Genomic DNA, 13,163 nt, shown 5'->3' with positions numbered 1-13,163 from the left:
AAAAAAAAAAAAAAAAAAAGAAAACCCTTTTCAAAGTCACAGGTTCTGTCCTGTTCCTTTCATTTCCCTACATGGCTGGCTCCCCAGGAAGCCCCCTTTCCAACCCCTCACGGCTACTCAGCACCATCTCTTTGTGCTTTACCTGTGTTCTGCAGGGATCTCGTGGCCAGTTCGGTAGATGTGAGATTGCAGTGCGGTTCTGCTGGCGTAGGGGCAGCCACAGGTACACTGGAAGGTCTTGCCGCAATCTTCCTCGTGTCGTTTCAGGTCCCACTCGGTGCCGTAGGAATTACTGCATTTACTGCATTTGTGCTTCTTTTCTGCGTGCATTTTCATAAAGTGCTGCAAAAAACACAGTTGGAATTAAGACGAGACACAGCATCACATAAGATCCACCCACACCCCCTGCTTCCCAGTGATCACCAGGTATAGCATTTGCAAGCAGACAAGCTTCAGTTTAACATATGCTTCCCCTTCTGCAGAGTGGGCAGGCTGCCTTGGAACCAACCCGTGTATTCAGATTCTCAACTACACATTAAGTGCTGTGGGCCAAGAATATACAGTGTGCTGGCTAGGTTTATATCAACTTAACACAAGCTAGAGTTATCTGAAAGGATGGAGCCTCAATTGAGAAAATGCCTCTATAAGCTCTGGTTTTAGGGCATTTTCTTAGTGACTAATACAGGAAAGCCCAGCTCATGGTGGGTGGTGTCATCCCTGGACTGGTGGTCCTGGGTCTTACAGAACCCAGGACCGGGCTGAGTAGATCATGTTGAGCAAGAGCAGTAAGCAGCTCCCTTCCATGGTCTCTGCATCAGCTCCTGTCTCCAGGTTCCTGCCCTGTTTTGAGTTTCTTTTCTGGCTTTCTTCAATGATGGACTATGATATGGAAGTGTAAGTCAAATAAAGCAGTTCCTTCCTGACTTGTGTTCTGGGTCACAGTGTTTCATCACAGCAACAGAAACCCTTACTAAGACATACAGTCTCTGCAATGTCCTTCTCAAGGCTCTCCAGCAGAACTTCAGCAATCATTTCACTTTTATTGAATTTTATTTTTATGCGTGTCTATGTGTGCATGTGAACATGAGTACCGTGTCTGTGGGGCCAGATGGCTTTGAGCCACTGTTGACATGTGTGCTGGGAACTGAACGTAGGTTCTCTCCGAGAGTCGTATGTGCTTACAGCCACTGGATCCTCTCTCCAGCCCTAAGGATCAATCTCTTCAGTCTCCAACCTCTCTTTCCCCAGCAGCGGGTTCCCTCCCTCCTCACAAGACAGCCTGGTTATGCCTGCTCAGCAGGTAGAGCACAGCCAAGTCTATGCCTATACACCATGTGCTGGTCTGAATGAGAACAGGCTCCCCAGGTGACTGGTGGTGCTGTATGGGGAAGTTTAGGAGGTGAACTCCAGCTGGAGGAAGTATGGCACTGGGGACAGGCTTTGTGGTTTCAAAGCCACCTGCCTCCCTAGTCTGCTCCCTCAGCATCCTGCCTGAAGTGGAAGGTGTGAACACTTGGCCTTTGCTCTGGCCACCTGCCTGCTGCCCCACTTCCCTGCCATGATGGATCTCATCCCTCTGGAACTGTAAGCCAAATAGACACTTCTTCCTATAAGGTGCCTTAGTCATGCCATTTTTATTTATTTATTTTTTAAAAAAATTGTATGTGTATGGGTACTTTACATACATGTATGTCTATGTACCACACGTGTGCAGTTCCTCCAGAGCAAGAAGAGAGTGCTGGATTTTCTGGAACTGCAGCTACAGACATTTGTAAATTGCCAGGTGGTTGCTGGAAACTGAACCATCCTGAAAAAGGCATAGTGACATACCTGTTTAACCAGAGAGAACTGGGAGAATGGTCGGTCAGGGCCTCGAGGACATCCTTTGATTGGACAGCAGTAGAATTTTGGGACAGTTTTCAAATCTTTTCTTATCGTTGGATTTACTATGCCATCCTATAAAAGTAAAATCCAGCAATTATCACTTGTTCATTCAACCACCCACCCATCCATCCATCCACCCACCCACCCATCCATCCATCCATCCACCCATCCATCCACCCACCCACCCACCCATCCATCCATCCATCCATCCATCCATCCATCCATCCATCCATCCATCCATCCATCCATCCATCCAAGACAGGGTCTCTCTCTATAGTCTTGTCTAGCCTGGCACTCACTATGTAGACCAGGCTAGCCTCAAAATCAGAGATCTGTTGTGTGATATTCTGATCGCATTATGACAATAAAGCTTGCTTTGAATCAGAGGGTGGAGCTAGCCACTAGCTGACCAAAATTAACCATAGAGATTTCAGAAGACTGAGGACAGACAGACAGAAAGTAGAAGTAAGGCAGGGCTTAGAGTGGATCTCAGTCCTTTTGGATGGAGGATCGGAAGAGCTAGGATGTCACTGGTGGTTTCTCCACCACTTTTCTGATCATTCAGGTTCTTACCCTGATATCTGACTCCCGATTTTTTTATTGATAAAAAATGATTAAGTAAACTCATCAGAGATCTGCCTGTCTCTGCCTCTGGAGTGCTGGAATTAAGGGGTGCCCCATCACACCTTGCTTAGCAATTGTCTTACAAAACCCACAGGTTAGTAGAGATAAGGAAATAGGCATCCGTCTACCCTCCCAGCCAGTTTGTCTGCAAGTAGAGTTGCCCCCCAGGCTTCTTCTTATTCCCGATTCTCATCCTCACCACATTCTTAGTTTGAGCCCCTGAGAAAACCTCCTGTTTTCACTGGGAGCACTGTGGCTTTCCGCTTTCCAGTGTGTGTGTCTGAGTCCTCACACACGGAGGTGCTCATACGTGCTGTGCAAGTATAAGGTCAGAGGTCAACAGCAGGCCTTTTCCTAGCTCATTCTCCATTTTGTTTTTACTTTTAAAATTATATTTATTTACTTAGTATGTGCATGCATGTGCCACAGCACATATGTAGAGGTCAGAGACAACTTTTAAGAGTTTATCGTTGTTATGTGGGTCCACGGACTATCCTTAGGTCATTAAGCTTGACAGCCAGCACCTTGACCTGGTGGGCTGTCTCACTGGCCCTCCATTCTATTTTTTTGAGATATGATCCCTCACTATGATGGCTATTCTTAGTTGTCAACTTGACTGAACTATAATCCAGAAATGGAGGGCACACCCGTGAGAGATCTTTTTGCTTGGTTTGAAGTGTGTGAATCCACTTCTAGTTCATAATTTTGAGGTGGGATGACCTTTAATCTGGGCCAAACCTTCTGCTGAAGTCTACATAAGGTCACAGGAGAAGGAAACATTTGAGCCTACTTCTTTGGGACTCTAACATATACAGAAGACCAGCTGAGACACCCAGCCCTGTGGACTCAACAACTACTGAATTCCTGATTTTCTGTTCACAGTCACCTATTGTTGGGTTAGTAGGACTGCAGCCTGTTAAGTCATTCGAATAACCCCCTATCTATCCATCTACCCATCTATCTACCCATCTACCCATCCATCCATCCATCCATCCATCCATCCATCCATCCATCCATCCATCCATCCATCCATCCATCCATCCACCCACCCACCCACCTACCTACCATACTTACAGATCCTGGAGCTCATCTACCCACTAGGTCCCAGGGATCGTCCTGTCCCCCTTCCCAGCGTTAATACAGGCCTGGCCTCCAAACTTGGGTCCCCATTGCATCACATGCACTTAATAAACTGAGTCACCTCTTAGCCTACATGAAGAGCCCTACCCCCTCCCCATTTTATTTCATGTACATGGGAGTTTTGTGTGCCAGGACCCACCGAGGCCAGAAGGCACCAAATCCTCCGAGACTGGAGTTACAGATGGTTATAAGTTGCCATTGTGGGTGTTGGGAATTGAACTCAGGTCCTTTGGAAAGGTAGCCAGTACTCTTTTTTTTTTTTTTTTGTGGTTTTTCGAGACAGGGTTTCTCTGTGGTTTTGGAGCTTGTCCTGGAACTAGCTCTTGTAGACCAGGCTGGTCTCGAACTCACAGAGATCCGCCTGCCTCTGCCTCCCAAGTGCTGGGATTAAAGGCTTGCGCCACCACCGCCCAGCCGGTTTTTTTTTTTAACTTTATTCTCTGTGTCGCTCACGTTGTGCATCTTGAGCCCATTCATTTCTCATCCCTTCATGTCCACCTCTGCCCTTGCAACTTCCCCAGGATAAATTTTCAGAGAAAAAGAAAGAAGGAAAATCTCATCATAGAAGCTGTAGTGTGATACAGGGAGTCAGGCAGTGAACCCTTCTATCCATATATCTGTATGTGCAAATGTTCATTGCAAAGTCACTGGTCTGGTGTGAGGCCTCTGGTTTCTATTACACTTTCAATCTCGGACCCTCACTGGGACTCCTCTTGGATATCCTGTTGCTGGGTGATGTGGAGGTCCCTGCAGCTTTGGGTCTGCAGGACCGGTTCCTTCATTTGCTCCAGCAGATCAGATGTTCCCCCTGGTTCTTAAGAGGAACATGTGGCTTTCCTGCCTGCCCATTCATTAAAAGGGAAGGAAGCCCGGTTTTGCCCAAACTCCATCCCTTGCCTTTGTTCATTTCAGATGCAGTCATCTCTCCAAGTTTTTAGTGCCGGCCTACTCCGTCAGGACTATGCCATGGCACTGTCTAAAGCAGTGATTCTCAATCTTCTAATGCTGTGACCCTTTAATACAGTTCAAGTGGAGGTGATCCCAGCCATAAGATTATTTCCTTGCTACTTTCTAGCTGTTATGAATTGTGATCTGATACGCAGGGTTGAGACTCACAGGTTGAGAACCACTGGACTAAACTCATACTCACTGGACATTTACACGTCTCCACTCAAGTCTCCTTTCTCTTCAGTTTCCAGTGAAAGTATTCATCTATCACTGTTTAACCAGAGCGTGTAATTCCAGCTCCCCTGGACCCCTCTAAGTGGCCACTACAATCGTCCTTTTCTGTTCCTGCATGCACAGCTGTCGCCCACCACTCTTTTAAGGATCCACGGCTTTTATTTTACTCAGCTTGCCCCCTTAAATCCTCTTTTAAAGAACATTATTTATGTATGTGTGTGTCATGTCTGTACATGTGTACAGTGCCTACTGAGGCCAGGGGAGGGCATCAGAGTCCCTGGAGTTGAAGTGACAGGTGGCTGGTAATGAACCGATGTATGTGGGCGCTAGGAACTGAACTCAGGTTCCCTGGACCATTGGAAAGCACGCTTAAACACTGAGTCATTTCTCTAGCTTCAGTCTTTAGCTTTCTGTTTTTGTTACTGTTTTGTGGGGCTAACTGAGCTACCTCCCCAACCTTTTTCTTTTGTTTTTTTGCCAAGATTTACCATCAATGAACTAGTGCTTTCGCTGACCACTGGTGCCTGCTAATGACAACTGACAATGTCCTGCACCAGCAGCCTCATTTCGTTTATCAGCCTTTAAAAAAAGAAATATAATTTTAAAAAATTATTTATTTTATGTGTATTGGTGTTTTGCCTGCATGTATATCTGTGTGAGGATGTTGGATATCTGAAACTACAGGTACAGACAGTTGTGAGCTGCCATGTGGATTCTGGAAATTGGGCCTGGATCCTTTGAAAGAGCAGCCTTAACCACTCTTAACCACTGAGCCAAATCTCCAGCCCTACAGTTTTTTTTTTTTTTTACATAATTTTTTAATTGATTCTTTAGAAATTTCACATCATGCACCCTAATCCCACTCATTTCTCCAGTCCTTCTGCCTTCCACCCTTGTAAAGAAAATAAAAATTAAGATTAAAAACTACATCTTGCCAACCCCCCGGGCAGCAGTTTGCTCCTCTATGGGTTGCAGCTGCCTCTGTCCTTGTGTCACTTTGCCCATCTACCCTGTCTCTCTGTGACGCTCTGGTTTGTCATAGCAGCATTGGGTGCTGCACTGTGTCACACGGTAGACTCTGCCCAAACAGCTTTCATCGCAATGAGTCACTGGTCTGGCTCAGGGCCTCTGGCTTCTGCTACACCATCAATATTGGACCCTTGCTGAGACTCCTCTTGGATATCCTGCTGTTGCCCAGAATCACGGACATCCTGTGGCTATGGTTCACGGGACTGACGCCTTCACATGCTCTGTCAGCTCACAGTCGGTCAACTCAGGGCCCTGGATCTGGGCCTGGGTGGTAGCTGAGTTGGTCAGTCTGGGTCTCTGCTGTTTCCCAGCTCAATAGCTGATCTGGTCAGCCTTGGTTTCCACTGCCCCCACCCCCCCCGGCCCCATAGATCTGGTCAGCCTGGGTCACCACTGGCCCTCCCCTCCCTATCCTCCTCCCCCGCCATCCCAGCTCCACCTCCTACTCCATCTCTCCGGCACATATCTGCTCTTCATAGTGGCCCCACGGAGGGTGCTCGGGTGGCTTCTAGCCATGCTCCCAGGACTTTTTTGCTTTCATTTTTATAAAAAACTTTTGGGTGGAGCATGGGGGCGCACACCTTCAATCCCAGCACTCAGGCACCTGAGGCAGGTGGATCTCTGTGAGTGATCTGCCTTCCTCAGCCTGAGTTCCAGGACAGCCGGTGCTGTTACACAGAGAAATCCTGTCTTGAAAAACCAAAACGGAAAAGAAAAGAAAACATTTGAACTGACTCATACTTTCCCCATCTAGTTATTAGAGAAAAGGGATACGAGTGTGTTCAACTGAAAGAGCTTCCTGACTCCTTAGCGCACATGTCCACGATGGAGTTTCTTCCAGCCAGTCCATACTCAAGAGTTGTCTTCATCATCAGGCCCCAAGCTGTTAAACTGCCAAAAAAGGGCATCCTGCACATTTGCCAGATATATATTTTTTGTACTAAAAATTTTATTGTGAAGTATTATGTGTACATACATGCGTTTTTGCATACTACAAGCATGGCCTGTGGAAGGCAGAAGAGAATATCAGGTCATCTGGAACTAATGTTCCATGTGGTTGTGGCATCCGTGTGGGAGCTGGGAACCGAACTTGGTCGACCACACTGTAAAAGCAGCAGTCACTCTGAACTGTTGAGCTATCTCTTTAATTACTATTTTAAAATTAAAAACATAAAATTCTTAGCCCTCAGATTAATTTTATATTTGTTTGTTTTCTGAGATAGTGTTTCTCTATGTAACCCTGGCTGTCCAAGAATTTACGCTGTAGACCATGCTGACCTTGAACTCATGGACCATCAGCCTCTACCTGGGATTAAAGGTGTGCACCACCACTGCCTGGCTCATATTAGTATTTTAAAAACTTACCTTCAATCACGGATTACCTTGTTCGGATCATTTTCAACAGCTTCCCAACACCACCCACGTGCAGACCTCACCAGCCAGGGACACTCACAGTACCCACCCTTCCCTGCACTACCGTTACACCTAGTGGAACTCAGACTGAAATGTCCATCAGAGTGCTTGGGACCAGAACTGACTCTGAGATTCAGATATCTGCATAGTCTTTCCTGGCTGATCCCTAGCTGAAAACCCCGAAGTGCTCCCAAACCTGAGGTTTTGAGCTTCATGTCAGTGCTCTAAGAGTTCTGGATTTGGAGCACTTCAGATGCTCAGCCTGTAATTTAAATTTCCCAGCCTCTTCATTTGTGTTACCTGGTGGCTTCGGGAGTAGTCTGCACCCAGTAATGTTCACTACCAGCTTGTCAATTCTACTGGCTGTTCACCTGGCCTGCCCAGGGCAGAGCGGCACTTTATGTGGAGATGAGACCTCAAAACTCGTGCAGGTGGATGCTAAAGCCCCTGTGCCACAGCAACCGCCCACCATTACACATTTCCCCACTGTCTGGGGGCCAGCTCCTTCATCATAGATCCCCATATGTCTTTCTGCATTCTGAGACAGTGAGTTCAAGGGAGTGGAGACACAGTGGTATTCTACAACAGGATCACAGGAGGAAAGCAGTCACCTGCAGTCCTTTACCCAGTCGCAAACACTTGCCATGTGGGGACTACGTCTTGTGTCCACAGTCAGCCATTACACTTTTACTCCCCCCCCTCGCTGCTGCCTCCCTTGGTTTACTTTGTTCTCAGAAGGTGCTCTACTTCCAACCAAACACGTCTTTCTTGGCTGGAAATGTGGGAATACTTTATTTAAGTAATACTCATATGAAATAAACTAATAAGTAATCAAATTTAAATAACATTTAAGTATTCTAAGAATTTACAAAAGATAAAGGCAGTCCTAAACAAGATGTTGGGAGGCAAGAGTGTAGCTCAGTGAAAAGCACTCACCAGCAGGAGTGAAACCCAGGTTCCATCTTCAGCACCATAAAACAAACCCCCAAAAAACAGGATTGGAAAAAAAAATACACAAAAGAAAGGCAGAGGAGCTGGAGAGGTGGCTCAGTGGTTAAGAGCACTTGCTGCTTTTTTGCAGAGTTCTGTTCCCAGCACCCATGTGGCAGCTGGCAGCTCACACACTCCACCTGTAACGACCACTGGGTCCCCGTCCAGCTTCAGGGGATCCAGTGCCAGGTTCTGGCATCTCTAAGCACCCACACTTTGGCCGCACACACATATACACAAATAAAAACAACAACGCTTTATAGAGCAGAGAAAGGAGGCTGAAGAGAGGCAAGGAGAAGACCATAAAGATGGCGGCAGAATGCCGAGCGCCTCCCCACCCTTACAGAAAGCACCCAAGGAGCCCAGTCTGCTTTTTTACCTATTCTAAACTGGAAGTCAGTAACCTCTGTATACTATTGTTTACAGAGCAACCTGTCAGCCTTTCTTTCCCCTGTAAAACAGTTTCACAGGAAATCACGGAAAGCACACTGCTGGATGGAACAGGATGCAGAACCCACTGAGCTAGGCTTTAAGGTATGAATGCTGCCTGACAACAGGCTCCGTCAGTGCCCGCCTGCCCTCCATGCTTTCAAACGCATGTCCAGCAGTGGGGCAGAGCCTGCTTCCTCCCACTCTTCCTCTGGTCATTTCAGCTCTCAATCCAAAAGCTTACGGCTCCCCTTCTCCACTGAGCCCACTGCTGGCGCAGCTGACTGATGATGCGGTCAGATTTTCTTTCAGGGCGTGGACTATAGACAGGCATTTATTTTGATAACCCACGGAAAAGCAAAGGTGGCTCATAGCTCCTCAGTCTCACTCGCCTTCCTTCAGAAGCTTAGGGATTCCACTGGGGGTGGATTAGAATAAAATAACCATATAACTAAATGGGGGAGGGAATAAAAGATTATCATGGCCAGGAAAACAGAACAACAAGAAAAGAAATTAGAATCACACAAGTAGCTGTAGCCCAGACAATGAAATTTTCCACTGAGTTGAAGTCAGTCAGTATGGGGCTAGGAAATGGCTAAGAGTGGCTGAGACTGTGAACTGTTCTTATGGGAGACCCAAATTCAGTTCCTAGCACCCATGCCAGCTAAGGTGGCTCACAACCACCTGTATCTCTAACTCCGGGGGAGTCAACGCCCTCTCTGGACTCCAAGGGCATCTATACTTGTGAACATATATCGACTCACAGACACGCATAATTTTTAAAATATCTAATTAAAAAAAAGTCAATCAGGTAGTCTTCAGAGCAGCTTTGGAACAGGAAGGGGGTACACAAACCTAACTGATCCATCATGATCCCCAAAACACATAGAGCCTTTTGGGGACAAAAAGACATTTGCTCCCATGCCACACTCTTCCCCTTCCCTAATACTCTGAGAGTCAAGAACTGAACTGAACGAAGAGCCTCTGGGTAGTGGCAGCCTGAGGGGACCACAGTTCCTACCTGAGGCCTTTCCACATAGGTATGGCTTCCTCACACAGATCCCTTCATTAGAAAAAAATGGACTCCTTTTCCACCAGACAACAGATGCCTAGGGGCTGTGGGCTCCGAGGTTACCAAGCCAAGGTTACAGGGAAGCGAGCTGCCTGACAGGGAAAGAGCAGCCACAGTTCTGAGGCAGTTTAAATACTGCCAAACAGGCCATCTTTCTGTTGCTCAACATCTGGGTTCTGGGAGGGACCAGTCTATTTACTGCTATCTCCAGGTAAGAGAATCTGAGAAATGAATGACACGTCTGGAAAGATGACCTCACACAGGCTCTAGGTAAGAGAAGACCCCAGTACACTGACATGCTCAAATCTGAGTAAAAATCTGACTCTTGACATCCATATTTGCTAGAGCAGGGTATGGTGGTACATGCTATAGTCCCAGCACTTGGGAAGTAGAGGCAGGAACATTATTCCCAGCAAGTTTAAGGTTACCCTGGTCTACACAATGAGTTCCACCCAACCAGGGCTACGTAGTAAGACCCTGCCTCAGAAGAGAACCGAATGAAACCAGATCTGTATTGACTCAGATGTGTTCCTCCTGTCACAGTCCATCTGGCCTCTTGTGTATTCCTGAGCTTTGGGCTTCCAAAGCATAGCAAAGTTTTGAGGGGCACAGCGCTCCTAACAGCAGCTCCAGAGAAAAGAGCAAGAGACTTGCTAAGAAATGCTGGCTAGAGTCACAGCGGCCAAGACCCAGGAAACCTTTGGTCAGACTGGCGGCTTTGGTTTGCAATCAGAAACATACAACGTGGGGCCGGGGATGTAGCTCAGGAGAGTGCTTGCCTACTAGCATTTTTCCTTCCTGGGTTTGATTCCCAGCATCCGATAAAGCAGGGCCCGAGAGTGCACGCCTGCAATCTCAGCATCTGAGAGGTGGAGGCAGGAGGATTAAAAGTTTATCATTATCCTCAGCTACATAGTAAGTCTGAGGTTAGCTTGGCTACATGAGACATGAAGGAACCTATCAGCAAGGGGAAGATACTGAAGAAGGCAGGTTATGGTTTTGAATGCAAGTTACAACTGAGGGATTAGGTTGTAGAATTCTTACAAACACACTCACTTTTCACCTAAATTGTGGTGCGAAAAAGGGAGAGTTTCATTAACATTTAGGATGAAAGAGAAAACTGCAGGTCGAAGCCCACAGTGAGCTGTATTTAAGGAGGCCCATACTTTTGCACAGAACTTTCTCAGCACAGCCCTGCTGGCATTTCCTGACTGACCTTTCTGTGAGATCACTGTCACCTCTTGTGAGCAGCTGCTAAGTAAAGGCGGGCCATCCCTCAGGTACACACTTATCTGCCCGACTACAAACTAAAACTCAGAGCTGCTGCTGATTAGTTCCCATGGGAAGGGCCCAAGGTGGATTTACCGGAAGGTCAGACAGAGCCTGCAACCCTCTGAGCCGACCCTCAGATCCGACCAGGGTAACCTGCACAAGGCTGCTTTCAGTGACTGGTGTCTTCCAGAGACAGCATTGCTGGCATACAGAGATCACATGGTGGAAGGAAGCTTCCTTTTCTAAAAGCGGTGATGCTGTGACTTTAACAGATCTGCTGTGGGGTCCCAACATCTGATTTTTACCAAGCTTCCAGAATAAACCACAGGTTTGAAAGTCACTGTCTCCTTTTACGTAACACGGGGAGGTCTTGCTCAAACTGTCGTGCTGTCTACCGGTGGACCTCCTCCTAACGATCCAGAGAAGCCACTCTCCCCTCTCATTCCGGCGCAGAGTTGATCTTAGCAACCCTATGAAACTTGTAGCTCAAGTGCCGAGAGCCCAGCCCACAGCTGCGTTTGAATGACCAACAGGGTAGGACCCACCGGCGGCTTCGCGGAAGGGGCGGAAAGCGCGGGGGTTGCACCTAGGTGCCTTAGTGGCATCACCTGTCGCGCATCCGAGAACCCGGGTAACAGGCAGCTCGCTGTGGTGTTATGGGCACGCCACCGAGAAGCGGCTGGCCCGGTGCGTGTGCGTGCTCCACGCTCCCTCCGTGCGTGGTCGGGCGCAGGTGGCAGGGTACCCCGCAAACCCGGCAGACCCCGCGCCCGCGGCCAGCTCACCTGCAGTCGGTGGCTCTTGACTAGGTGCATGTTGAGCGCCGGACTGTTAGGCAGAATCTTGCCGCAGCCACGCACAGTGCACAGAATATTGGTGCGTACAGCCCGCGACAGCTCGCTCACTGACGGCTGGATCAGTTCCCGGGCCGGTGGTACCGGGACCGCGGCCCGAGCCTTGGCCGGTCGCTGTCGGCTGCCCTGAAGCCGCGACTCCGACGGCCCCCACGGGCCCGAGGCGGCGGCGGCTCCCCGCATGCTCGCCGGCATGGCCGGGACGCCCGGGGCCGGAGCCGCGGACGCAGCCGCCGCCGCCTCCGTGGCCGCCATGACTCCCGCACGGCCGCCAGGCCCCTCTCTCAGTGCCCGCCCCCGCCGCAGCCACTTCCGGCAGGGGGCGGGGCGGCCGGGCTCATTAGCATCCGGCCGGGCGACCGCTGCAGCGCCCCCAGCCGGCCGCGGCGAGAGCGGATCAGAGGCTCGTCCATTAGGGGAGCCAACTGCTGGGAGAACAGGTGAACTGGATGGGTTCCATGGACCCACCCATTTTTCTTCCCGAGCTCAGGCAATAGCTGGATAGAAGAAAAAGGGATGCTTTTAGTTTTTAGTTGTTGCTTTATTATTATTATGAATTAGTTTCATATCGCAGACCATTTGCCTAGCATGCTAAAAGCCTTGGGTTTGATCTGCTGCACTTAAAAAGGAGGGGGGGGGAAACGCCAATTTATTTTATTTTTGAGATAGAGTCTCATGTAGCCCAGGCTGGCCTCAACCTCCCCAGAGAGTCAAGAAGTCCACGAATTCCTGATTCTCCTACCTCCACCTTCCCTAGTGCTGGAATTATACTAGGCCTTGTTTGTCGTGTTGAAGATTGAACTGAGGGCCTTGAACATGATAGGCAAGTTACAGCTGAGCTACATCCCCAGCCCACAAAGACTGATTATCTTCTATCTCCGAGGAGGGCAGAGAAGTCTGAAATGGATCTAATGGATCTATTCAACTGAAGTCAAGGTGTCTGCCGGGCTGGTTCTTACTTGAGGCTCCACGGACCTTGCTTTTTGCAGCTTTCTTTGCCAATGGCCCCCTTTCTCTACACCAGCATCAGTAATGGGGAGTTGAATCTGTCATGTTTCATAACTGGCGTCTTCACTCAACACATTTCCTATCACACTGGGCCTGTCCGGCTATCACAGAACCTGGCGCTCAACCACAGAATCCCTTTCCCTGGGATCACACTCAGATTCCAGAGATCATGGTGAAGACATGTTTGAGAATTATTCAGTATGACATTAGGCTATGAAGGTTAACTGCTGGATGGATATCATGTCAGCGAAATAAGGTTAGTAATG

The 13,163-nt window shown here is 48.5% G+C and overlaps 1 protein-coding gene across 1 annotated transcript in view; it reads right to left on the bottom strand.

Moving 5' to 3' along the window:
• The window catches only part of Atmin (ATM interactor), a 16,965-nt gene extending 4,811 nt beyond the window's left edge, over nucleotides 1–12,154 (bottom strand). Inside the window, exons 1-3 of the mRNA XM_005345731.3 lie at nucleotides 11,821–12,154; nucleotides 1,831–1,956; nucleotides 143–342 (exon numbers count right to left, since the gene is read on the bottom strand). Coding sequence (XP_005345788.1) covers nucleotides 143–342; nucleotides 1,831–1,956; nucleotides 11,821–12,144 — 650 coding nt within the window. The 5' untranslated portion in view covers nucleotides 12,145–12,154. The remainder of the gene's footprint in view (nucleotides 1–142; nucleotides 343–1,830; nucleotides 1,957–11,820) is intronic.
• Between the last annotated feature and the right edge of the window lie 1,009 nt (nucleotides 12,155–13,163).

Source organism: Microtus ochrogaster, chromosome 4 (genome assembly GCF_000317375.1).
Source record: "Microtus ochrogaster isolate Prairie Vole_2 chromosome 4, MicOch1.0, whole genome shotgun sequence".
NCBI lineage: Eukaryota > Metazoa > Chordata > Mammalia > Rodentia > Cricetidae > Microtus > Microtus ochrogaster.
The sequence above is the reverse complement of the archived record's forward strand: the minus strand, read 5'-3'. Positions and strand labels throughout refer to the sequence as shown.